Source organism: Mercenaria mercenaria, chromosome 15 (assembly GCF_021730395.1).
Source record: "Mercenaria mercenaria strain notata chromosome 15, MADL_Memer_1, whole genome shotgun sequence".
NCBI lineage: Eukaryota > Metazoa > Mollusca > Bivalvia > Venerida > Veneridae > Mercenaria > Mercenaria mercenaria.
The window spans coordinates 47,022,309-47,049,175 of record NC_069375.1 but is presented as its reverse complement, the minus strand read 5'-3'; the positions used below and the strand labels follow the sequence as shown (position 1 = coordinate 47,049,175).

The following is a 26,867-nucleotide window of genomic DNA, read 5'->3' as shown; positions in this document are numbered from 1 at the left end:
TTAGGTGTATATCCTATTTTTGGTAACAGCGAGTCAGCAGCCCTAAATACAGTGCCAAATTAGACCTCCGTATAAGCTACATTACACCGTGTTGATTTATAACAGTTGAATTGACCATTTGTAAATGACATGAAATCCTATGGCTGACGCCGCCCAAAAGCCCATCAGCCACCTGGCTAAACGCATTTCCTTGATGTGATAAAAAGTGTTTTCAAATGTTTTACATCCGTTGTGTTAGACACAACATTACGGTTCGTCAGTTGGGAGTACTTACTTGTTGGGATATCAAGCGTAAGGTGTGTAGATAAGTGTGAGCCTATATAACACTTTCGAAACTAAGGAATTGTCACCTTATAAAAAAACATCAGTAACTTTGTCGATTTCTTGTTTTGACAAAGCTTACTCGACAAACGGACTTGATAATATTTGTCTCTAAATCTGACCTAGACTTTGAGATATGTTCTCTGTATGGTTTCATTTATCGATCTGAGCACATAAAAGTAATAGACTGAATATTAAACTGACTATTGTCTTCGTATGGTAGGTAGATATGCCTGTATATTTTTAAATCCAACCATATAAAAATGTTTTAGACCGGGCATAGTTTTGAAAACACACCAACGGACAGTTTAATGGAAACACAGATGCGTGCCTACCTTGGGTATCTGAATGTCCACTCGACTTATTTATTTCCCCTTTTCCTGAAATGACAAATTTAATACAGTTGAATATCGTTACCTCGATATCGGTTAGCTCGATACTCCGGTTAGCACGATGTGTTTAAGTCGGTCCCGATTTCTCCCTATCTATCTTAATGTAATTATTTATCATTACCTCGATATAATTAGCTCAATATTTTGTTTAGCTCGATGAGATTTTTCAGTCCCGTCAACTTACCTGTACTGTCTTACACCTGGTTTCTTCGATATCACAGCATGTCAAAAAATATCCATGTATTTGTAAGGTGTGAAAATCAACCGATTGTTGTCCGGTGATGGATTAATTCTGTTTGTTTTGTTTGTTATTTCATCTTTAATCCAAATTTAAATGTCAGGAAGTTTGCATTTTATTTCCAATAATTAGTCTTATAAAACAGCGTGCGAGCAGGAAAGCTGTTTGCCAATATAATAATTAATTTGGATGAAATATTTTCTGTTTGACGGAGTAAAAAGCTGCCATTTAGGACTGAGTAACAATATGCGTATTTAACTGGCAAATTTTTGTTATCGGAGCACAGTCAAAATAACTACTCAACTAGGAATATTACCGCTGCATTCAGACTTGTTTCGGGAAGGAATAAAAATGCTCATGTTTAAATGTACATTTTGAAAAATTAAAAAGTTGCATGTATGTATTTAATTAAGATGATTTATTTGTCAATAAAATTAAAATCGTATTTACGTTTTATATTATTTCTTTCCCCTTTCAAACCCTCTGAAAAAAGCATTGGATATAATGACAATAAAGACGTCCGACACATTGTCAAGTACAAAGTAGTCCCAGATAGTCGATATCGTTACGTTGAACTTCGGATACGTCGATGCAAATTTTACAGTCCCTTGAATATCGAGGTAACGGTATTCGACTGTATTTCATTTTTATACAAATCATGCGCAGAAGATGCGATGCAGCGAACGCACAATGATTGTAGTAATTGTTTGCATATACAACAACATGATGACAACTCCGTTCCTTCGCATCATCTCCATTGTGGAACATATCATTATCATCGCGCTGACGTAGTATGGCTCTATTTCCATCATACGATTGATGTCAAAACATTGCATTACTTTCCTGTTGAACACACGCCATAATGAAGGAGAATATGTTCCTTTAAAAATATTTCTTTCAAAATATATTATGACCAATATAAACGCCTTATTAATTGATGATGAGAAGCTGTTTTCCTATTTTTGTAACAGCGAGTCCGCAGCCCTAAATACAATGCCAAATTAGACCTCCATATAAGCTACATTTCACCGTGTTAATTGACAACACCTAATTTGAGCATATGTGACTGACATGAAAACTTATGTTTGACATTGCCTATTAGTCGCCCGGCTAAACGTATTCCCACAATGTAATAACAGCGTTCTAATTGTTTTAAATCAGTTATATTAGACATCGTATAACGTTTCGTCTTTTTGGAGTACCTATCTGTTGGGATATCAAGCATATAGTGTGTTAATATATGTGAGGCAATATATTTAATATTATATATATAACGCTTTTGAAACTCAGGAATTGTCTCTTTATAAAAGGCCATGAGAAACATTGTCGAACTCTTAATGACGTCTTTCTTTTTTTCTGCGCCACCAAAGTGGTCATTTTCAAGCTTTAAACAATGACAGGAAATAGCCAAATCTAACTTTCTACGTGATCTATTTTAAACGAGACAGGCAAGAAAAATGATTCACATGTCTGACTCTATATGTGAAACAACTGTTTTCCCAGCATATAAGAGCTTTGGATTGGAAAGTTAGAAATACTTCTGTCATATTTGGTTAAGTTTTTAGAAACGGAGTCAAAATATAAGATAGTAGGTATTCCTTATGACATTCGCGAAAAAATTGTCTAAACCTATGACAAATGTCAAAAATGTATTTCATCAACATTTATGAAGGTGGCAAAATACCTTGATTTTTTTTTTCAAATGTACGGGTATTAATGTCCTCGATTTCGGTAGAAGTTATTTAAATGACAAATATAGTACTGATCTAAAATATCTTCGTTGCTACTTTGGATTTCAATAATTTAGGACGGACAGACGGGTTGACAGACGGGCAGGACAAAGTGTTTCCAATAAAGCTCATAATTCTCGATTTGCAGGTTATAGTTATAAGCCCAAAGCTCATAGTAAACAGACGTATGCTTCGTATATACATCCTTGAGCAAAATGTTTGCCGATATACATTTATATATTAAAGGAATGAATAGATAATAACATTGACAAGTGAGGTAATCTGGATATTTCATTATATTTGTTAAACTATTTGCAGTATATCAAGTTTCGTTTAGTGTCTGGCTTCACATCACAATTATGAAAAACAATCTGCCAAACTGATAAGTAAATTGTATTTAAGAATAACTATGAAGAATGCTTCATTTCCTCTCATTGATCTGAAAGAAATCAATTCAGTACATTGAGTTATTTTGCACGATACAAACTACAAAGTATTTTGTCATTTAACAGTGAAATATGTACTGAATACTACCTCTGGAATACGACCTTGTTACAAAGACCTATAAAGACTTCAGTATTTAATTTTCAATGCGAATATTCTGAAATATGTAAATATGTGAGTAAAAGACCATCCAAAAAGTGGTCTTTAGTGTTTTGTACCCGTAATAACATTCAGCAATTCCTATGTCATTATGTATTTTCTGTATGTGAATTCGGCATTCTGTGACTGGTTGTTCGTGTGAATTACATGTGTAGCCAGAAAATGCCGAAATACCATTAAGAATAGCCGAATGTCATTACAGGTCCATAACCTAGTAGTTATTGGTACTTCCTTTAATTGTACGACATTAACTAAATTTGAAAGCGTTGAAATATCGATTGTATAAGGGGATAAATTTCAACTGCATTACATAGTAAAATAGTGTATGGTATATAATTTTGGCCTTACCGCTCGTATGTTTTTCCCAGCACTTCAACCTAAAATAAAAACAACATAATAATATGAAACTTTAAGGTGAATCTCTCTAACAGAACATAAGCTTTGTTTAAAATGAGTATAATTGTTTTCTGCCACACTCACACAAATTCACGCACGCAACTTCCTTGAAATCAGTCAGTATAACATAGAGGCATGAAACAAAGTTTACTGTATGGAGACTGACATTTTGCAAATTGATTTAATATAAGGAAATATCTTTTACCAATCTTTGTTCTGTTGAAGTATTCATTAATAAAATTGAAAGCATTAAGAATGATAAATAATTCACAAGGAAATAATTACTTAAATCAGGTAGACTCAAATTGTACAAATCATTACAAAATGACTTCATTGCTTCTACGACAGGCAAAGTACAAATTGAAAACAACATATTGTAATGGTATGTTTACAAAACGGATTTTAAGAATTTGAGAAAGAATACTCAGAGATGACTTCTCATTTCAGAAATGTGACCCATGATTAATATTATGAAACAAAAGCTCAACAGTCGAACTTCAGATGCAAGTCTTGCTATATACATGCACAAAAAAAGCAGAATAGGTCATATCAGAAGATACCAGTTCCTAATGAAATTCAGTTACATTTATACTTGGATTGTGTGTCTTTATACCATTAAGGAAATAACACTCTGATAGAATTTGATAAAACTGTAATTTATGACACGTTTTTTGCAAAAAAATTAATACTGATTTTTTGTAAGTTGGATTCTGTTTTAGCTTTTGCAAAATCTAAAAGGATACGTCAGCGCTCTAACTGTAATGGACTAGCCTTAGAATTCTGTAAATGTTATGACATGAAATCGCATGCGCTGTCTCTTCAGGCCTAACTACTGTAAAGGAATGGCGGACAGGTTTTTGAAATCTAATTTTTCTCTTGGCATGGCCACAGAGGTATAAATTTAAACTGGTGTCGGTATGAATTTCATTTTGATTGTAGTTTTGACCTTTTGGTAGAGAAAATGGGTGAGGACAGGATGTTGTATTGGTGAAGTGAAACTCAGTTGAAGTATGAGTAGTATTTCCAAGTCACAGCGGTATTATTTTTATGTGATTTAGATAAACAAATGCGACAAGAGAAATCTGTCTTAGGAGTTAAATGACGCCTACTTTGTTTCTCATTTAATATCAGTTTTATCATAACTCTTTGACATAAGGTAAGGATCTGTTCTCTGAAATGAAACTATCTATTTTGGGTAGCTCTCTAAAATATCAGTTTATATAAGGATGAATAGGGATAACTATTTACTGGTGTTTGACTTTCATTTCACTATGTTGGCGAAGACGATCGCACATACGATGCTCCTTCGCCGTAAAATACACGTTTCATACATGCTAGTTGTTGCGATCGAATTGATATATAAATTTCCGTTATTTATGAAAAGACAAACAATTGAAATTGAAAGCTATTAATGCAATTATTTTGTATCAAAAGACATCGAAAATTGAAACATGTATACGTACGCTGTTATAATAGATACAATTATTCCCAGTATTCCTGTCACTATACCAATAATTGTTCCATACACTGAAACGAGCAAATGATATTTTATGATAAAATTTGCATTCTAAACTCAAAATTCATCCGTGGTCAACTTGAATGTTTTATCAATACATGAATATAGTGTTATTTTACCGAATAGTAAAGGTCATGTCAAATATTAACTCTATTAATGGTTATCTGTCACAGTGGATGATCTTAAGCAACTATATTGGATGATTAAGAGCACCTATATCACCATATGACCATCTTCCTCCGTGTACTTAATTCTGTATATTATTCTATCGAGTTCTATGTCCTCTGTCATTGTGTAAAATTTAAGTAAAGCCATTTCCATATTTTAGGAGTTATATCGTATGAGTAAGATAAGAGGAATATTAACAAAACTAATCATGTTATGCGGCGTATATTGGAATAACGCGAGTAAAATGTCTGCGGACTGAGAAGTATAACATTAGTTTGAAGTCATCAATCATATGTTTATGATAGCCTCTCCTTCTTCAAAGTAATTCCTTTTATGCTATGTCAATATTGGGGAAATTCAAGTATATAAATAACAACAGCTGTTAGTTGATTTAGTGAAATAATCTATTTATACGCGCTAATAATTAGGTACCGCACAATTTCGTTGTCGACATGTTCATGACTTAGTTACGAAGTTAAAGGTAATTACATGACGGCGTAGTAAAATAATACCATTTATTTGATATGTCAAAATAAAAAAGTAATGTTAAAAATGAATAAAAGTATTTTGGATGAAGGCTATGATATCAATTGTACTGGCAAATGAAGTATTATTCACAATTTTCACGTGACACAATACAACATCCCTATCGCCATCTTGTTCCTTGCGCTTTAAAATAGTAGTAGCAATAGTAGTAGTAATAGCTGTTGTAGGGAAGTTTCACATGGCTTCTTCAAAATTGGCGCTCTATAACGGATGCAATGCACTTCGACAGAATTAGTAGCCCCTCTGGCAACTTTTTTCATTTTCGAATGTTGGTGTGCCGGTATGAAAATTTATAGAACCACATTCTAAACTAATCTCGTCTGCACTTTTTGCTTGATCACTCCTCACTGCCTTATTAACATTCAGCTTGTTAGTATTTACCTGATGAATGTCTACTTAAGCACCATACGAGAAAGATACTGGGACTTACAAACAAAAACCGATAATTACTCATTAAATCAGGAATTATAAAGTCACGAGATTGCAAAACAAGTATAAACTTACTAATATTCATACAGTTAGCTTAATACTAGTCATGAGTTTTAAATCACTGACAATAACAGAAGAGAGGGTATAATAGAATTAATTTTATTACTATTCCACTTGATATTTATTATAACAATCTGAATTTGTTCATTTGTAATGGCATCTTGTCATACCTACTGTCTATTTTGGAATTTAAAGTAGTTTGCTATTTCTAATTAGTCACTATGTATTAAATACTTCATTGACAAACAATGCACAGTGATATTGTGCATGTTTGATCCACAGAATCTATAACAGTGTTTAGTAAATAATGGCTGTCAATGCCAAAGATATAGGTAAATAAAATGTCTCGAGGAGAGGTAAAATGAACTTCTTGTCTAAATATATTTCTATATGATTCTATAAATCTTTTACCAGCCAGAAATTAATTAGGCAAAAAATAAATTTGTAAAACGTTTGGTGTAGAAAACTGTTAAAACCTACCAAAAGAATCTGATCAAAACCGTCACCAATCTTATATTTCGATACAAGGTTTTGTCAATAATCTTTATCATAACACTAGTATTTGTAAATCACCTTTACCATGATATTGATATTTGTCCCTTAAGTTTTACATGATACAAGTATTTGTCATTAAAGACGCTCGCTGCAGTTTCGTAATATTTTCCCAAATAATAGGTTTTGATGAAAAATTCTGTATTAAAAGATCATGTTATGATGTTATTTTGAAAAATGAAATAAAAATACTAGGTCACCAGCTTTGTTTCAATTTTATTTGGCCCTAGATATGATGCTATTTTTAACATTTTTCAAAATTTTCTTAATTTCTATACTCCTAAAATAAATTTCAGTGAAGTACAATAACCAGCATAAATTTGATATCTAAGCATTTTTATAACAAAAAAAAAACAATATATCTATTTGAAGCATGCTCAGAGAAATCAAAAGAAAAAGATTTTGTAAAGAAAGGAATACTTGTTCAGCAGACCCAGTGGCTATTTTTGCATACTTTTGTCAATTTTAAGTTGGTGCTTCTGCTATTTTATCGAGTTTCACATAAAAAAATAATTCAAACTCTGCACATACCTTTGATTATGTCTACCTAATCTTAAACAAGAAGAAAATTGATAGGTCACCGTATTAGATTCCGCTTAAATCAAATAATAACGAGGTGGGGTGTGGCGGGCTTTGATACAACGCAGGTTGATACGAAATACGTAATCAATTTTTATTTCAAACAAGGGTATATATTCAGCCAAACTCTTGACAGTATTCTGCATTTGTCCATAGCTTAAGGCAGAGATATTTAACAAGAGGATCAAATGGTCCAAGGTCGCTCACTCTAGGAACATTTGGAATAAACTAGATGAAAGTTTGATTGTAGAAACTTTTTTTCTAGATTTCTATAGGAAGAAATCATTTCATCATTTCGGCTGCCGTATCCTTTACTTTAACAAATTGATCTTAAAAGCAATAGGTGTTATCCACTCCATTTAACCAATGAACCCACTAAGTTTAAAGAGTACATGTTAAAGGCTTCTCGACAAATGCAGTGTTTGAGCAGATGACTCAAATATATATATCAAATTATCAAACGGCAGATTTCTTAATACGCGGATTTTAACGTGTTCCTGGAGTATTTTGATGTCATAGAACGATGTAAGTTTCCGCCTTTCTCCGAACAAAACCTATAGTTTACGAATACGGATGTACGGTACGGTACGGGATAAGAAACGGCTGTGACTCAATACAGAGTTGTAGCGCCGGTATAAATTCAGACTAGGGTTTATGCCGGATTGAAGCAATTAGAACTAAAAGTACTTTAAATGTATATATTTTGTAACCATGGTTATACAAAATAACTAGCTGATATTAACCTCTAGTCAGTATATCATACATATTATACACTAAATGCGTGCGAACATGCAATAATTTGCGCATTTTTGCCGTAGGCGACATTAGATAATAACTTCCGGGCATGTGCAGAAGACCGCTCCAACTCTGCAATGAGCTACATCGATTAGAAACAACCAAATTGGCACGGTGTTGGGGTAAATATCGACTCGTCCGGAAAAACGATCGCAAGTCTAATTAATATCATGAAGTTGCCAACCTTGATCTATATGAGTTATTAGAATTGTAGAAATAATATATTACCTTCATAATAAGATACATAAAATCATATCATATTAATTAAATCAATATGATTTTATAAACATTAATAACCTGTCAAGGTGCTGTCCTCAGAGTCTGCGATAACTTGTATTACAGCGACCTCTTCCTCTATAAAGTATAGGATAAAATATAACAAAATGGTGTTCAAATTGTAAGAAGACATGTATCTTTGTAAAAACTATAGATGTTGTATTGGCAAATAAGATGAATCTTTATGCAATAAGACATTCTTATACTACAAAATGTACATATTAGTGTCTTTTCATATTGAATTTAGTATTACTAACCTCTCAAAAGACTATGAATTTAGGAATATTCTAGTATTGTTAGGTTGGTAGATACTGCTATTCAAATATTATGTTTCCCATCAAAAAATACCGATTTCCTACATGGATAGAAAAAGGTCATTTCCCATGGGACAATACCTTTTCCATAGGAACAGTGTTTCCCAAGGAGAATATTTTGGACGAATTTCAAATGTGTTTTCCCACATTTTTATCTATCAGGAAACATTATAGTTGGCTTTAAAAGAACTTTTATCGTACAATCATGCTGGTTTATTTGTTTATACGAAAGATTATTTAGTATTCCCATGGATATGCGTTCCTATAGGAAAAGTGTCCTTTAGGAAATTTTGTTTCTCATACTGATATAGAGATGCAAACATTTACATACCTCGGAAAGCTCTATCGAAATAAAACTCGTACATTTCGTCTTTCTCGTTCTTTTTTCCTGTTTTTCTCGACATGTTGATATCACGTGACAATCGTCAAACACAGTTCATGAAACCTGTGTTCTGACTGGACGACTGATACAAAATATGATCATGTTACCTTTTCTTGTGTCATGGCAGGAAAAGAAGAAATGTTTGTTAGTAATGATAAAATGATAAAATTACACGAATTCTTCACCGATAGAGCTTTCCGAGGTGTGTAAATGTTTGCAGCTAGTGTGTTTGTTATCATTCTTTAGAACCATAACTCGTTTCACCACTTTCTACCGCTATCTATTGCAGTTTACGTCTGGACTTGACCGTGTAGATATTTTACGCAAGTGTGTACCTGATGTAAACACGGATGTGTCGGCATATATAAAATTATAAATTATGACTTAGTGGAGCATATTAAGGTTGGAAAAGTATACATTTTCTGTTAGAGTGAACCTTTGCTCGTGTAGTCGTAGTGGGGTTCAGTCGGATATTACCCAAAATGTGACGCGATAGCATGGGGTACAAGAACGCAGTAGAAAAGACTGAGATTGACCATGTTACCTCCCTTGTCTATATTTATGTTTTTATGGGTGATTTTGTTTACATATATGTTATTGCATTTCATCTAAAACACTATTTAAAACCAAAAAATTCTCTCCATCATAAAATCTTTCCCCTCTTATCATAGCACGTGACGGATCCCTGTGATCTCTTTGCTGACACCACGGCGCTTCTTTACGATATTTTTCAATTATGTTAAGTATATTAGGGAAACAGCTGAAACCCCACTTTAATCATGAGTAAAGTATCGTGATAGCAAATTTTAAATCCGAAAATCACATTTACCATGTATTGTTAAGAAAACAAATCATGGCATTAATATAAGGGGGTCAAAATGCAAGTAACATTCTATTAATTGTTAAAATGATTCAATATGTAACCTACCACAATAGACTTTACTATATGCACCGACAGTTCTTGTAGTAAGACCTGGTGGACAGAGAATGCATGTGGACTGTCCGGCCTCGGGCTGAAAAGTTCCTTTGATGCAAAAATGACAGCTTTCATTAACCATATACGTTCCGGCGGGACATCTGACTAGAAGATGATGAAGCATAGTCATAATGATTTGTATCAGCTTGCCTATCAAAATCAGTCAGTCTGATAAAATGGTAGTTAACAGTATTATGATTAGCAGGCGTGTTGCTCATGAAAGAGTTTATGACTCAAAATAAAATGGCGGCTGTGCCTTATCTTTCTTGTAATGCGGCATGGTGACAATCATTACTATTGAAATGTTTGCTCACTGCCCTATTAACATTCAGCTTGTTAGTATTTAAATGTTTTTTTTTAATGTTTTCATAGCTTTATAAAAGTACATACATGTAGACACAGACATAAAGTAAACCATCCACTTATAATAGCATTTCACTAACTTACTACATGTAATGTCAGTCGTTATGAAAACGTAATTGTTTATAAAGCGTTTGTTATAAAGAAGGTATAAAAAATTATATACAAAATTATACGATATGGTAAATTGTATATTATGATTCTTACTTATCGAGAAACTGTGTGATGAATTAAACTTTATTTCTATTTATTACACAGAGATAGGAAAAAGCACGGTCGCTATGTCTATTCAAGTTATGATTCTGAATGTTCTATGAAGTGTCTAAGTGAATCCTAGACTCAATAATCTTTAATTTTTATTCGTAGGTTTAATGTCATACCAACACAATTTATCTTTGAACTGTGCAGAGGACTTAGCATTAAAAGTATTAAAGACACGGACCGATGCCCAGATAGAATCACTAATCTTACGATACGCATCTTGACGGCTTTTAAAAGTTGAAAAATTGAGTGACTTAAGGAGCAATGTTTCGAAGTTAGCGACGTTATGCGTTTGGCAACTGATCCCTTGCTTTACTAGTGACAAGTAGTTTGAAAATGTACTAAATTTACTGTCAAACAGTCAGTTAGCTAAGAGTAAGAGTCAATTGTAAAAACTCTTTTAGCAAAACACTTATTTTTGCAAAGATATTGTTAATAACCTATTTGACACTTTAAGAAAAATATTACACACATCTAGAAAAATCATTTGCTAATAAAATGTCAAAAATACAACAAAATCAGAATAATTATGCAATATAATACCTCAACTCTTATTTCAAAAGCCGGATGAAAACTGGTATATAAATTAAATTTATCGAAGTAACTCGCTTTGAGTTATTTTAAACATCTGTTTAAAGCCACAGGTGGAAGTACCATTGATCTAACCCTAACCCTGATTCAACCATGAAAAAAGTCTGACATTCTCAGAAGTTCCTTAATATCCCCGCTCTACAAAACTCCTTATACAACCCTGAAAAAATCTCAACTACATTAGAAGGTATAAAACCTGCTATATTTCCATTTGCTAAACAATATGGAACATAGGATCTCGTCTTTTCGGCGAGTCAGAGGCATTCAGACCGCATATCGCTACGCCTATCTTTCACTTAGCAAAAGGTAGATAAAAAGATCTGCAATACAACAGTTTACCACATTTAAATGCAATAATTGACTATTATAAGTTATTTTGAGTTGTTGGAGCCATCTTTGAGTCTACTACGTTCGTCTAATCAGCTAGCGTTTACAACGCAAGCCACGGTGGCTTCCAACAACTTGAAAAAAACGTGAAAGAGGAACATTTTGCTGGAATAGTCATTCCTTGGATTTGAATCAGGTAAACTGTGGAATTGCATACCTTTTTATGTAATTTAAAGCTTTTTTCAGGGTTGTATCAGGGGTCTTGTAGGGCGTTGATATTTAGAAATGCCTAAGAATGGCAGTTTTGTTTCAGTGTTGTATCAGGTGTTTATGGGGTTTGGGATGGCCAATCAATGAAACTGCTACCACATTTTGTTCAATGCTGCATTTTTCAAAATGACATGCGAAATAGATATGTTGAACGCCTGCAACTTGACTTTCACCAAAATATTTCGAAACTGAGTAACTCATCCCAAAACACAGCAAACTTTTATGTTTTAAAAGGATACTTTTCACAAAATATGCTGAAGAAGTATTTCAGCTTTAATGTGTAATGGTGGTATGTTTCTTATTTTTTGTGTTCATGTACAGATTTCTTGCTTAAAGATTCAATACGTTTAGGTGCTTTTGTGATTATTTTTAAGATAAAATTATCCTATTGGAATATCTGTACGACATTTGCAATATAGATATCTAAAAGTATGTTAAATTCATTAAATACAAATTGGTGAAAACCTAGGAGTTACGTTAGAAGATCTGTTCAGTATATAACAGAAACAAATATTCTGACATGGTTCTAATGGGGATTGTTAAAAACATTTGTTAGAGCCATTTATATGAAACCTTTTATATGATCACATACTAAACAGTTTCATTCTTTTGTGTATTTGTATCGGAATATCAAAAATTCATCTTTTAGAAGATCTGTTTAGAGTAAAATAAGAATAACAAGCTACTTACTACAAATGCCCCCCGTTGCAACATCGCCTGTTTCACAAACGACCTTCCCTTTTATCCCAAGCGACCCTTTATCAGCGTGAAAAGAATCAGTGCTTCGCTTTAGAGTTTTACGGACAGGTTCGTTTATATAAACATCAAAGATGTCAATGGTTTTGTTCTTCAGATAAGCAGCTGTGCTTTCCATATCTCTAACTGCATTCTCTAAATGAACAAATGCTGGACCTACAATTAAAACATACTTTCATGTAAAATTTCAGGCAAACTTTGCTTAATACATGTACATCCCCACTGTTTTGTTGTACCTTTTGTGTTGAAATACTTAAAGAGATAATATAATTAAATAAAATCGTTTTGTACAGCGGATAAACGACATAAAAGTAGTCAAGAAAGTAACCGTAGTTCCCAATTAATTAAAACAGTTGTGAATTAAAAACTACAATTCAAATAACAGAGATGAGATACCTGTTTTATTTTTTTCCTCCTCCTGTTTATGAACATTTCCATCATGTGAAACAGATCTTTCCATATACAGCTTGAGCATTGTTCTGTCTGATATTTCATCCGTAGCTTCCGGCTGAGAAACTTCTAGTAATGATATTTCCACTATGCAGGTTGTAGATTTAAAACAGTCTGTGTGCAATAATTCGCCAAGAACATAGTTTTTTACCGTGTCATAATATTGCACAGGTATCTTGTCGACATATTCAATACTTGATTCAAGCTGAAGGCTTCTGGGATAAGTTCGTTCTGTGAAAAGGTCAATTAACAATATTACCAACTTGTTACATTATCAACTATAAAAACGGGACAACAATGCAGTATAGTCCAATCATGCATAAATACGTTTTTAAATTATTTGCAGAATTAAAGACAAATTGCGCTTGTTCAAATTTAAATTTCTAAAATAATCTATCTGGAAATGTCAAATATTAATGGTAATTAATGCAATAGTTTCGAGTTAAATTATGACTGTTATTTATTGACAACATTGTAAAAACCTTCTGAAGCTTCATCTGAAATAACCTTTTGTTTATATAAGGTAAGTAACTTTTACTTTACTATACCTACCAGCACACGGAGCAGTTACATTTGCCGGTAGCCAATACAGACCAGTCTGCAATCCACATGTCAATTCCTGGAACTCCTCAAACCCGGGGATCGATACGAACCCTTCTTGACAACGGACGGAGCAAGTTTTTAATCCCAATTTTGGATTATCTGTGCATTCAAAGTATGAGTTCCCTCTATCGTTCAGCTTTGGACATACTGTTAGAAAGAAACTGACGCTGCAAATTTTTTTGTCTGTATTGTTGTAACGAATACAATGCTATGTTTTATACTTTCATGTTTAAAGCAGTAGCGAGATCTAGTTTTATAAAGTATCTTTTTAATATAGTAACACTGCATTGATATTTCGGTACATCGTATTAACCAAGAATTTTTATTCTGAAGCAATGACGAATTTATCTGATTTAGATATGCATGCAAAAAATTCATGCATTTCCTTTAAACATCGTCTTACCTAGGCACTCATCCATGACACATACTTTTGTTTCATAAGTTGGACCGAGGCAATCATCTCCGTATTCAGAAGGTGACGGATTGTTGCAAAAACGTGACCGTTGCCTAATGCCTTGGTCGCATGTAGCAGAGCATTCAGACCAACCTGACCATTCAGTCCATCCTCCACTAACTGCAATATTTAAATGTTAATGTTTAATAATGCCTAGGTAAATGATGTTCTCTTCAAATATTGGAATACTTTTTATGTAATTTTATAACAGCGGTGTTTAACTGCATAATTCAAACTGCATAATAGGGAGACACTTTATATCATATATCAAATAATACCAACCAGGTTTAACCTGACAAATCACTCCTTTATAATTTTCCCGGCATTCGCAGGCATAACTGTCATTTCTGTTGATACATTTGGCTCCATTCATACAGATGTTATCGGCACAAATATCTGGCGGTTGTTCACATGATTCACCAGACCAACCATAGGAACATACACACGAAACATTTCCTCCTTTGTTGAGACATCTGTGACCGTTACATGACGACGTTGTGCATTTCTTGTCTGTTTGCATAACTGTAATGATTACAGTTACAATACAATACAACTTTGTATAATTTTACTTCATGATAGATCCAATTTTTTATAAAATAATAACTTGCTACTATGGCAGATATGAAATCGAAAGAGCACTTTATATAATTATGTTTATATTATGCGTTAATCAGATACAAAATGTACAAATAAACAAAGAAAGCACTGTATAACTCCAATAAATAGATAAATCTACGTTCATTTATTATACATTTTTAGACTACAGCCCGTGTCATCTGTTTATTTACCTTCCCTAACGTATATACTAGTGCTCTATCAAACCATTCAGCGCAAGAAAAGGGGGCTTTTTAGAGAAATCTCAGTGTTTAACAATAGATATTTTGCATTTTATAACATATCCTTTGCCTGCTCACAGTGTATTTTGTAGACTACACAGATTTATTTTTCTAAAAATAAAGTAGTTTATAAAGCTATAATTGTTTGTCTGACATACTTATTTAGGTACTACGGGCAACGAAATAAAAGTGTTATCGTTTCTAAAAGTAAGAAGCATTTAATATTTGGACAGCTTTACAATCACCTTCAGTTGAAAAAAAACACTTTGCAATAGTATGAAATGTGCATGTGTTGAAGATATTGCACCACTGAGTCTGTGGTCATGCACCTTTTACTAAACATGAACGTTAACTCTTTTAGACAAAAGTAGTTTGATACTCTGTATACGGCAAACCTTAAACTCTAGAAACCTGTCTTAAATATGCATCTCCTAACATAATAATCTCAGTAAAAGTCTTCACTAAAACTTCTTCAGATAGTCAATGTGGTGAAAGATTTACAAAACATGCATTCTGCAAATACTTACAACATTTTCACATTGAAAGTAAACTAGAGATTGCTTTTACATGTAGTATGTGCACATAGCTTTCAACATATAGGGGTACATAAATATAACTAAAGCTTTTAATTTTCAATTAAGATGACAAGAGTTGTAATATATTTGTATAATTTTGAAATAAATAAATATATCAGCAAGTGAAATATTACAACTAATTTTGACCTCGCCCCGCTAATTTTAGAAAAGGTAGTGGCGGATCTAGGATTTCCGTTAAGGGGGAACGCAGTATATACGGGGATCCGGGTGTATGTCCCCTTTTCCTGTTTCGGTAAGTATACGTCAAATGGTGTAATCTGACGTATATTTGACATAGTATGGACATGAACATTATACCATTACTTAAATTTGTGAAACCGATTTGACCAAGTTGAAAGGTATTAAATTTGCCTGTCCTTCAGAACTTGTAAATAGTACTGACATATTTATGCGAGCGAAGCGAGACCAATCGATTTATCTAAAATGACTGATACATGTATGTCAATTTTGAAATTTAGCCTATCAAAAATGTATGCTCGCCGGATGTAAGGGATGACAGGGGCACAGGCTGCGATACCCTCTTGGATCCGATATTGACACATGTTTTCAAAAATGGATCTTTACACCAAATAAAAAAGGAACAATACCTGTGCATTCGTTGATACTTGAAGTATTTGCTAGAATTGTTGTTGTTCCTGTTGGACATTTTTTACATTCAGTTTGTTCATATTCATCTTGGTAATATCCTTGTGGACATAATGCGCAACTCTCCAAGCCATCAGTGGAAGCAGAACCGGGACGACAGTACTCTTTTAATGAAATAAGGACAAAGCACAGTTAGGAATAACACATCAAAAAACTGTTTTATACTCGTCTGGTATTCAATCATATATAAGTTTATGAATGTATTCGAGTTGATAACAAAAAATAAAACTTTAAAGATTGTAAGCAAAACATTATGCAAGACAATTTCGCTGAAGGTGGAACTATCTCTTCATACAATACACTTGTTTCAAGCGGTTTTAAAAAATTATGTCTGCTAAACATCTTCAAAGTTGTTCTTTTTGTAATATTTATAAAAAATAAACCCGTTTTGGATAGGTGCTTTCAGTATTAAATATTTTAAAGCCATGACAGAGCCCTGAAGCAAATGTTCCATGTAAATGATGCCCTAAATGAGGACAAAGTTTGAAAAGTTCAAATAACGAATCGTACGACCAGATGAGACAGTGCGTTAAGAAGAACTAATGTATGCAAAAGTTTTGGTCTATACACATAACTATTCTTCATAATATTCGTGAAGTTGAGGAAGATAAAAGAAGTTTCAATTTAATTTTGTATAGGTGGTATTCAAAACGTTCGAAAAGTAGATTTATTGTTCCTGTACACTGCACTTTCTTTCTATACCCTCTGGTATTGCGTTTCATTTTAACATTGATCTTATGAACGAATTGACACATACCCTTGCTCCGTTACGGATCCCTGTAGGATTTGCGTTTATTCCGCGTTCAAATATTTGTTTTCGTAGATAAAAAGTGGACATGTCGTGTTAAAGCCCAGGTATTTTCAAATCGTAAGAAAATGCTGACAACAGACTCCACATAAACAAACAATTTCCACGCGCATACATTTAGTGGAGGTGCCCGTTTGACCCCTGACTACAGACAAATGCAAATGCGACTTTCGTTTTCAAGTTTAGCCTGTTTACTTTCATTTTCTTTACTTCCGGAAAATGCTGAATGTCGTGCGATTGTCATGTAATGTGTTGTCAAAAGCATACCTTAGCTTGCAGAGATTGCATAAAAGTGTGACGGAAGTCCTAAGGATACACTATGTAGAACATAAAAGGGTCGTAACTTAACTTTAGTTGAATAGCCAAACCAAACCATCCTCCCAACTGTTCATACTCACCTGACTGCTGACTTCCATACCGCGTGCGGTACAAAGTGTCCCTTTTTATTATAGTTATGAGCAATTGATAAACAAACGGACAAATACGCCTATCGTTACTTCATGTGTACATCCGTTCACTTTGGCTGAGAATTGGACAACAGAATCGTTTATCGAAAAATACGTGCAAATTACCCAGGTTAACTAGGGTATTGTCAAAAGATCTTGTTCTTTCATGCTGGTGGTTTTAAACGGGTTTCGCACATCAAATCAATCAAGACTTATTTCACTAGCTTACTAATTGCCATTTTACTTTTACTGTTAGTGTATTATCAAGAACTTATCCACTTCAAAGAAAGATGGACATATTTGTCTTTAACTTTTAGGTGCACCAGCAACCATTCTCACCTTTACAATAATTTACAGAGACTGTTCCTTTATTCTTTGTTGAAGTTCCCTCGGGGCATGTAATACAATGTGCTATTCCGTCTTTGTCTTTGTATGTCCCACTTGGACACTTCTGACATTTATTCATTGTGTAGTTTAAAACGTTTCCAATAGAACATGTTTCTACAAATAAGTTCAAATCGCTAAGACAGAAATAAATTCCTCCGCACAATTCTAAGACGTTTGCTTCTTATATTTTCTTAAACTAACTATGATTCAGAAATAATCCTCTAAGGATCCAGCTATAAATTAAAATTAGCTAAATCTGTAATTGTAGCATACTTTATAATATATTTGGAAAGTAGTAAGGGACGGACCTGTCTTAAAATTTGTAATACCTTTAATCTTACATAGAGCAGAAATCTTTAAATTTACAGATTGTATACTTCTTTTGTAACAGGATAATTAAAGGTCTTGTTATTTGCTAGTTATCTTACTACATTGCAATCCAGTTAGGATGTAATTCTTTTCGCACGTTGGGGTAGTATAGCTGACGATATCCCAGGAATCCACCTGGAAATCGCCTGTTACTTTTAACATCCCTAGAACACTGGAGACCATCCGTTTACGATTGTTTTCCCATATTTGTCTGACCATGTCTTCATTGTCGTCAAATGAATCATGTGATATATTTGTGACAGCTTCAGCTTTGATGGTAAAACTGATTTTAAATCGATGTGAAACACTTCTTTTGAAACGACTATGAAATGCATCTGTAACAAAACAATTAAAGAAACCTTTCGTGTACATGCTATACATATATAGTATATTTTGTAATAAATAACCGGCTTGCATGACGCGCGACATACCAAACTCAACAGTCATAAGTTAGGTGTATGTTCATGTATTAATCTCAATAAACAATACATACAATTACAGTATACTCTTGGTCTTATATTTATATGATTAAAATTGCACATTGCCATTTGAGGTAATCCATTGTCAAAAATTGGTGTTACAGTCTAATTTAACACAATCTAATGTAAAATTCTTAATAACTTGAAAGTTGTATTAAAATCGTAACATGTTCGAGATTATTTGATATACTTTTACTACAACCAAGAGAATTGGAAATCGACTGACCCAGATTGAATAATTGACTGAAAAAGCACATCTTACTTTTATATTTAATCTTAAACCGTCTCTCTTCATCTGGCACCAAACCAGAAAGAAGATAACAAAAACATAAAATATGCAGAATGTCTCTGCGAAAGATACATTGAGAAAAATGTGACTAGTGAACGACGGAAGTTAGATCATCTAGTGTTCAATAAGTATAGTACTTGTTACCGAAGTGCTTATTGTTACAATGGTAATTTTTCTGGTCTTCAGCCAGTGGTATCTTTTAAAAAAAAATAGCGATTGTTAATATAAAGATACCTAGCAGAAGCTCCATTAAATTTAAATGACGATTTTCGGGTTGTTCTCTCCTGGTCCGTGTATGTGTTGTTGGAACACATTCGATGCTCACATTGCTCATTTTGCAAGTTTTATTCTCCGTGCATTCGGCAGTGATAAGTTCTTCAAATTCAGTATTGAATGTAGTTTTGTATTCCTGGTAATATTCCGATGCGTTTTCTGAACATCCTTGTCCGTAGTAGTATATCTCAGCTTCAAGGATATAGTTAGGTCGCTTTTCAACTGAAATCATATAAACATTAAGTTTTTTTTTTGAAGGAATATACCTTTATTCATAGGATTAACATACTTTCATAAGATTTATATGTATTATAATCGATAAATGTATGATTTATCTACCATAATAACAGGATAATAACAAAATTTAAAAAAAATTGATTGGGTGGAGTCTGTTCAAAAGAGAGAATGAAAATTTAACACCCTTTGTGTCATTAGCGCCACAACAAGCGGAATTCAGTCAGACAGAAGCATTGAACGGACTCCATTATCTTATTTGTTTGTTTTGGGTTTAACGCCGTTTTGCCACAGTATTTCAGTTATGTAACGGCGTGCAGTTTACCTAACCTTTGGTCCTGGATTCTGTACCAGTGCAAACCGAGGTAGAGGACGAACGATTCTAGACAGAATGTCTTTTATCAAATAATTACGAAGAACATACGCCCCGCCAACGTATCGAACTCGCGACACTGCGATCTGTAGATCGGCGCTCTCCCTACTAAGCTAAGCGAGCGGGCTACATTATTTAATTTACTGAGTCCAGCAACCAGTTGCACCATAGAATTGATCCCGCGCTTTAATAGCTCTTCATATTTCGTTGCAGTCCGAAGGGTTATTAAGTTTAGGACAACTGAATTTGAAGTTGCATGCTAAAATTCTAAAATATCATAATGACTTTACAAATAAAGAGGGAACAAATTAGAGTTGTGACATCTTTAATTGCAACTAAATACTGAATAAGTGTATATGTAACAAATATCCACGAGTGTCTTATTTTAAGAATAAAATATAATCACCAGTACATTCCGGTATTTGATCATACACCCATTCTCCATTTTCACATGATACATTTCCAGAAAACTCGTACTGCAAATCAAATCCGTTATCACAACGAACTATTACCTCTGGTGATGTATCGTTTTTGTAAAACAATTTACCGTTTACTGGTCCATTAAGGTTCCTAGGACATGCTGGCAATGTTTCTGAAATTTATTTGAAAGTTTACATGCTCGAAACAGCAAATCTGTTATCGTAGATAATTGATTGACTGTGACTTTTATTGTAACATCAACATTTATACCCTAATATAACATTTATAATTTATTTAGACCATTTCCGTCACAACATTCAATTTATTGTCCTGCGCGCTTTCTGAAAAAATACATGTAGCTTCTTTTACATCCCGACTTGCGTTATCAGATTTCAGCTTCACAAAATTGACAAAAAATCTAATTTACCGAGATAATTTTAATTTTTTTATTATATGTTTTTATGTCCAGATTCTGTTAATTCTATCAAACCAAACCTTTGGTTGCCGAGATTTCTAATATGTGTTCTGTCTTTTGTATTTAAGTATTTATCCATTAATGCAAAACAGTAAAAAAGGTGTACATTGTTAAAACAAACCATTGCAAAATAGCTCTCCGCTTTGTCCCCAGTTCCACAAACCTTGCTTTAGTCCATTGTCAACACAAGTTACAGAGGAGTTACCTTCTACCTGAAGATTGTTTCGACATGAGATCAAGCAGGTTGTTCCCAATATCACTGTCGGTAATGAGCAATTGTGTACCATGAAGCTGTCATTGAATATTAGGGCCGGGTCATCACATGTCACAACTGCAAAATGGGAGTATTGATAAAATACGTAGTGTATAAAATAATCTCCAACAGTCAAAAATACCTATAAATATGTAACGGTTTAACATGGCTTTTGTGTCAAAAATATAAAGTTTAACAGTATATTAGGATGATTTTCTACTATTTCTGCATTTCTGATAAGAATAACCAGCCTGTTTTTATTCTTCTGTACAGAACGGGTACGGGTATTAAATGAAACTAGAAAGTCGTTGTCATGTGGGTTTATTCGAAGTTGGGGATTTTTATATTTAAAACAAAATTGAGTAATCAATTTATAAGTTCCCCAAGGCATTCTTTGAATGTAGATACCTTTTATGTGCAAATCCACATTACACTCTGCAGAATCGTTTGATTTCTTACTGGACATTTTATAGGTCACTGTGTATAGTCCAGAATCTAGAATGTCACCTGGAGTCGGGCCTTCAATTTGATACATATCTACCATGTTGTTTACAATAGCAGCTGATGTTGGGGGCTGCCAAATTACTGCCACCGATGTTTGTTGTGGACCTGTGTAGAAGACTTGAGGCGAAATACAGTGGACAGCCAGAGGTTCTGAATCTAGATGAGCCAAAATATGACAATCAAACTGTTACCAAAGCCTTTGGTCATCTGCTTTTCAACAGACTTTTTTTAGATACTTACTGTACTATAAAATGAACATACATATTTTCTAAGGCAAAAAAATGAAAGTGCGCGTTCATAAAAATAATCTTAAGTCAGCATTGTTCTGTGTTGTTCTTAAAATGATTCACTGTGAAAATGTTAAACAAATAAGAATATTGTCTCCTAGAAAATAAATTTTCATATTGTCAAATTATTCAGATATTAATTTTCGATTCTTGATTGCATCATCTTTATAATCACTACTGACTTACATGTACAAGTTGTAGGCTTTGACCAGAATCCATCAGCGAGGCAAGTCATATAAATGGGCCCTTCGGCTGTAAACCCGCTCTTGCAGGTTACAAAACAGACTGACTGATAAGCAAAAGATGGATCGTTACAATGTATGTTCCCATTTTCCGGTATAAACGGCGCAATGCAGTGAACGACTGAAATAAAACATTGTCATTTTAAACGCAGTACATTAACTTAACTAAAGCAAATAGCAATTTATTATAGAAGAGGTAGCATTTTCGTCACGACTCAAACAACAACTGTTCATTTTGAAACGTATTAGTTTTTCGTAGGGAGAGCATCTAGTTCTGTTAGCTTTGTATTTTTACCATACAGCTCAATGGTTTAGTAATCTAAATCAACTAGACTTAACGAAACTTCTAACGCTCCATCGACAATTTTGTAATTTAATTACCATTACATTTTTTTAAATTTCCACCATATTTAGTACAATCTGTTCAAAAAATCATGTAGAAATTTCAGCAAAGGCGAGTGATATTATTTTATTTATTCTACAGCCTCAATTCAATTTTAAAAATGTCACAAAAATACAAAAGAGTATCAACAATTTACAATCGATAGAGATTCATTATAGCAAGGAAATGATGACAAAACAAAATTATTCTTTATCCTTCATTTTTGGTGAGAATAAATTTCAACGTTGATGTTTGGTCTTATATAAAGTGAAAAGTCAATATCTACGCGTTTGTATCCATATATATGATTTCTGCTTTTTTAAACAAAAAGACTACGTTTATGTGTATGTACACAACTTGATTTTGTTAGATTTTTTTTTATTTTTATATGTCATAATGAACACATCCATCTCTAGGAAATATTACACATTACCAAAAAGAGAGGGGGCGGGTACGAGTGTTAGAAGTTTCTATCAGTATAATTATGAGAAATATAGTGATAATCACTCAGAATACTGCATAAACATTACTTTCATTTATTTGTCGCTTCTCGTCTTATTTGAAATAAACTGATACCTTCACATCTTGGTACAGGTGACCAGACTGGAAAGCTTTGATTTCCTGATTGACAAACGACATTTGCATCCCCAATCATTACGTATCCCTCAATACATCTATATGTACATGAACTTCCTGGCATTGTCCCATTTGTACATTGATAGTGACCATTTTCGATTGCCGCTGGCGCAGAGCAGTTAACCTCATCTAGTGACAAAGGTAACATATGACTTAAAGACAGAGCAAAGACATATCACACAAGGGAATGAGCAAAGTGGTTTGTCAAGATATTAATATATGATCATGTGTGGGCCTATGTTTGTGTTATATTGAGCAATAAAATAAGGTGACTATTTCTACGGTCGGGAACTAGCTGGCAAGCTGGCAAGCTATGTTGAATGCCCTCTGTTAATCTTAAGCGAGCCATTGACTTTCAAACCACATAATATATGTATATCAACTAACGATATTCAGCTTAATTTCCTATAAATTGTACAATCGCTAGACTGGTCTTTTTGTCCCCGTCAGATGATGCATTTGAATCAACAACATTCGAGGCCTATAGTGTTGATGATACAGCTTAACTGACTCTTTAATGCTGTCACAATAATTTGTATATTTGATAACGTAACACATAAGCACAGATAGTGCTTGACTCCCTTTTCATGTTGTCATTGCTATAATTATTGTTGAATTACTGTAGATAATAGAATTTGGGTCGTTCGTATCTGTTTGGGTTCATTTTGGGGATAGGTGGATCCCAGCATCACACATTATGTCATACATAAAAGTTAAAAGGAACCAGATATTTGACAGAGCAAGTACTAAGTTTAGACTAATCAGATACAAGTTCTATAAATAGCACGTCTGCTAGGGTATAAATAGGTTGATGGATGACGGAGAATTCATTCTGTATCTAGCTATAGAAGAGACATCGAGGATTCAACTAATAATCTATCCAAGTACCTTCATGAGGAAGTTATTGCAACTACACTGTCAAGGCGGATAAATTATTAAAAAGAAAACGTTTGAAGTTCAAAGACTAAAGAAGAGTTGCTGAATTTCAACGAGGTTTCGAGCTATAGGACCAGCGCATAGGAGTTTTACCTTAAGGGTAGTTGACTGCTATAAGCGATAGCAAATATAGGCTGAGCATCAGAAAGCTGAGACAGAGACCCAGAGTTTGATAATCTTCTGAGACAGTAGGGAAGGTCCAGCTTACAGACGGTTCAGCATTATTGGCGAAGTACAGCCAAGGCATCGAGGATATACCTATATGGTAGTTGAATGCTACATGTGATAGCATATAGGCGCTGAGAATCCAGGAGTGAGGGCAATCATATAGAGTTGCAACCTCAATTAAGAGGACAGAGTCCAAGCATCTATGTGATAGGAATCGTAGACATTGACTGACAGGAACTTCGACAAAAAGACTAGTCAAGCATAGTCTCCAGCCTATAGGAGCTAATTATTATTAATTGAAGATTGATAGTTTTAAACATTAAGTGATTAGCATGATCCCTGAAATTATATAGCACAAAATTGAAATCATTTACAAATCATTGGTACACGAATCATTTAGGCAAGGTAGCCAGAGGAAAATTCTATATATGAGACATTTGGTCTCACCAGCTCTACGTTTTAACAAAGGATATTCTACACCGTTCTTCAGCTAGTCTAAGACATAGTCACCTTAGTGATTGGACCCGATTCATTGTTCGAAATACTAAAGGCGTGGGCCCTTCCCTGGGTCATATAACTCGTATCCTGACAAATGCTCACTGACAACTAATATATACAACCATATATAGCTACATCTGTGTTGTATGTCGTCTCAGACAAGCTTGTCTGACAGGCCATAAAGAAATAACCATATGCTTTATTTATTCGTTTTGCCCTCGTGTGATTGCTTTTTATGCAAATATGTGTGTGTGTGTGTGTGTGTGTTTGCCCGCGCGCTTGCGTGCGTGTTTGTAGTGTGCTCGTCTGCGTGCTCTGGGTTTCGTTTGTGATTCAGACTCTGCAGATATTTTACCACAAAAGCAAGAGTTATTCCTACTTTGAATAATGCAAGCAACGGTGTCGTATATTACCCTGCAAATGACTACACAATTTTAAGATATTTGAAATAAAACTTATATACCGTATACTTTAAATACGAAATGACAACTGTCTCTCATTCTTTCTTTGTCTGTTGCAAGATATACAATGTCGTATCTACGTCCATCAGCCGAACCGTTGAAATAAGAACCATTCGTATCACCAATTACTTGCTCAATTCTGCAAGGGATGATAGGAAAATAAAACATTAAGGTAGTTCTGCACGTTTGAAAAACCGGAAGTGATGGCGCAACGTCTTTTATCCGGAAAACGTAGAATAAAGCCTGGATACGGCGTACGGAAATGAAAATCAGTTTATGAATAAATGGCAACCTGTGAATTGATTTATTAAAATGGCACTGTTACTATCTTTCTAAAGTTAAAATATCATATGAAAACATGTGGCAAGTTAAATAATTCAAAATAATGTCTTAAATATAGCTTGAAATGGGCAGTTCACTTTAATCATGGCCAAATATCTCAAAAGTAAGCACATGGATATGTACATTTTATTTCACCATATTATAGGCCATATGTTTATTTACCTTTGTGAGAAGTTTCATTAAAATCTACATTTTAGAAAAAAATCTATTCGCGAAAATGTTACCAAAGTTGCGATTTTCCCATAGACTCCTATTATGAAAACTGCGTAAGATCCAAATTTTTCATATCATTCTAGCAAAAAATCAAGCACACGACCATATCTTTTTTATTTGCTGGATTTTCTTAATATATTCCGAAGTTTTGAAAAATCAGAGTTTAATCAAATTCTACATTGTAGAAAAAATTTCGATCCAAAAGTGCAGAACTACCTTAAATAGAAAACAGGTTACCATACACGCCTAACTAAAATCTGAAAGCACACATATATAATATTATATTCATCATTCAGTGGCTGTAAGACGAAAATACATCACATACTAAAAATAAATGAATGCCATGAATTGCAAATATTGCAGAGAATGAGTCTTTTACGGATATGGGTAGGATGTTGAATCTTACAGAATAATTATTTAAAATCATTTAAGTCGTACACGTTAAAATTGAACTTCAGTTAATTCTCAGTTTAAAATCCGTACACTTTTTGGGAGACAAGTGAAGCATGACGTACAAGTTGTTATTATCTGAAACGTGTTAAAATTCAATTTAGTTCATTTAATTATGCTTATTCGTAACTCAGAATTGAACATGCATGTTTCTGACAAGTGTTAAAATGTACAAAACATACAGTATATACCATGGAACGCCGCAGCTGTCTTATGTCGGGAAATTTCATGTTGTGTGTGATAACTTGTCAAGACAGTGCCCTATTATGTAAAAACGCTATGTTACCATGTGAAAGTGAATGTAGTGTTCTGCATGAATCCTTATTATATGTTACAAGTTCATTATATTACAAGTTCATTTATAACACTTACACTATCTTGATATTATTTGCAATGATCAGATGATAAAAGGCTTTGACTGATTTGAAATACTTTAAGATAACACTTGGATACCTTATACCGAGGTAATTGTTTTCACCGCAAGTTTCAGTGTTACCATTGACAAAAGAAGGTGAAAAGG

General features: G+C 33.7%; 1 protein-coding gene across 1 annotated transcript in view; it reads right to left on the bottom strand.

Moving 5' to 3' along the window:
• Window positions 1-2,969: 2,969 nt before the first annotated feature.
• The window catches only part of LOC123561462 (sushi, von Willebrand factor type A, EGF and pentraxin domain-containing protein 1-like), a 29,381-nt gene continuing 5,483 nt past the window's right edge, over window positions 2,970-26,867 (bottom strand). The window contains exons 4-23 of the mRNA XM_045353844.2: window positions 25,345-25,481; window positions 23,220-23,408; window positions 22,206-22,382; window positions 21,637-21,888; window positions 21,097-21,306; window positions 20,487-20,672; window positions 19,435-19,695; window positions 18,492-18,767; window positions 18,016-18,177; window positions 16,365-16,526; window positions 14,628-14,867; window positions 14,295-14,465; window positions 13,841-14,038; window positions 13,235-13,519; window positions 12,773-12,994; window positions 10,226-10,378; window positions 8,623-8,679; window positions 5,144-5,207; window positions 3,633-3,661; window positions 2,970-3,120 (exon numbers count right to left, since the gene is read on the bottom strand). Of these exons, the coding sequence (XP_045209779.1) occupies window positions 3,113-3,120; window positions 3,633-3,661; window positions 5,144-5,207; window positions 8,623-8,679; window positions 10,226-10,378; window positions 12,773-12,994; window positions 13,235-13,519; window positions 13,841-14,038; window positions 14,295-14,465; window positions 14,628-14,867; window positions 16,365-16,526; window positions 18,016-18,177; window positions 18,492-18,767; window positions 19,435-19,695; window positions 20,487-20,672; window positions 21,097-21,306; window positions 21,637-21,888; window positions 22,206-22,382; window positions 23,220-23,408; window positions 25,345-25,481 (3,439 nt within the window). The 3' untranslated portion in view covers window positions 2,970-3,112. The remainder of the gene's footprint in view (window positions 3,121-3,632; window positions 3,662-5,143; window positions 5,208-8,622; window positions 8,680-10,225; window positions 10,379-12,772; window positions 12,995-13,234; window positions 13,520-13,840; window positions 14,039-14,294; window positions 14,466-14,627; window positions 14,868-16,364; window positions 16,527-18,015; window positions 18,178-18,491; window positions 18,768-19,434; window positions 19,696-20,486; window positions 20,673-21,096; window positions 21,307-21,636; window positions 21,889-22,205; window positions 22,383-23,219; window positions 23,409-25,344; window positions 25,482-26,867) is intronic.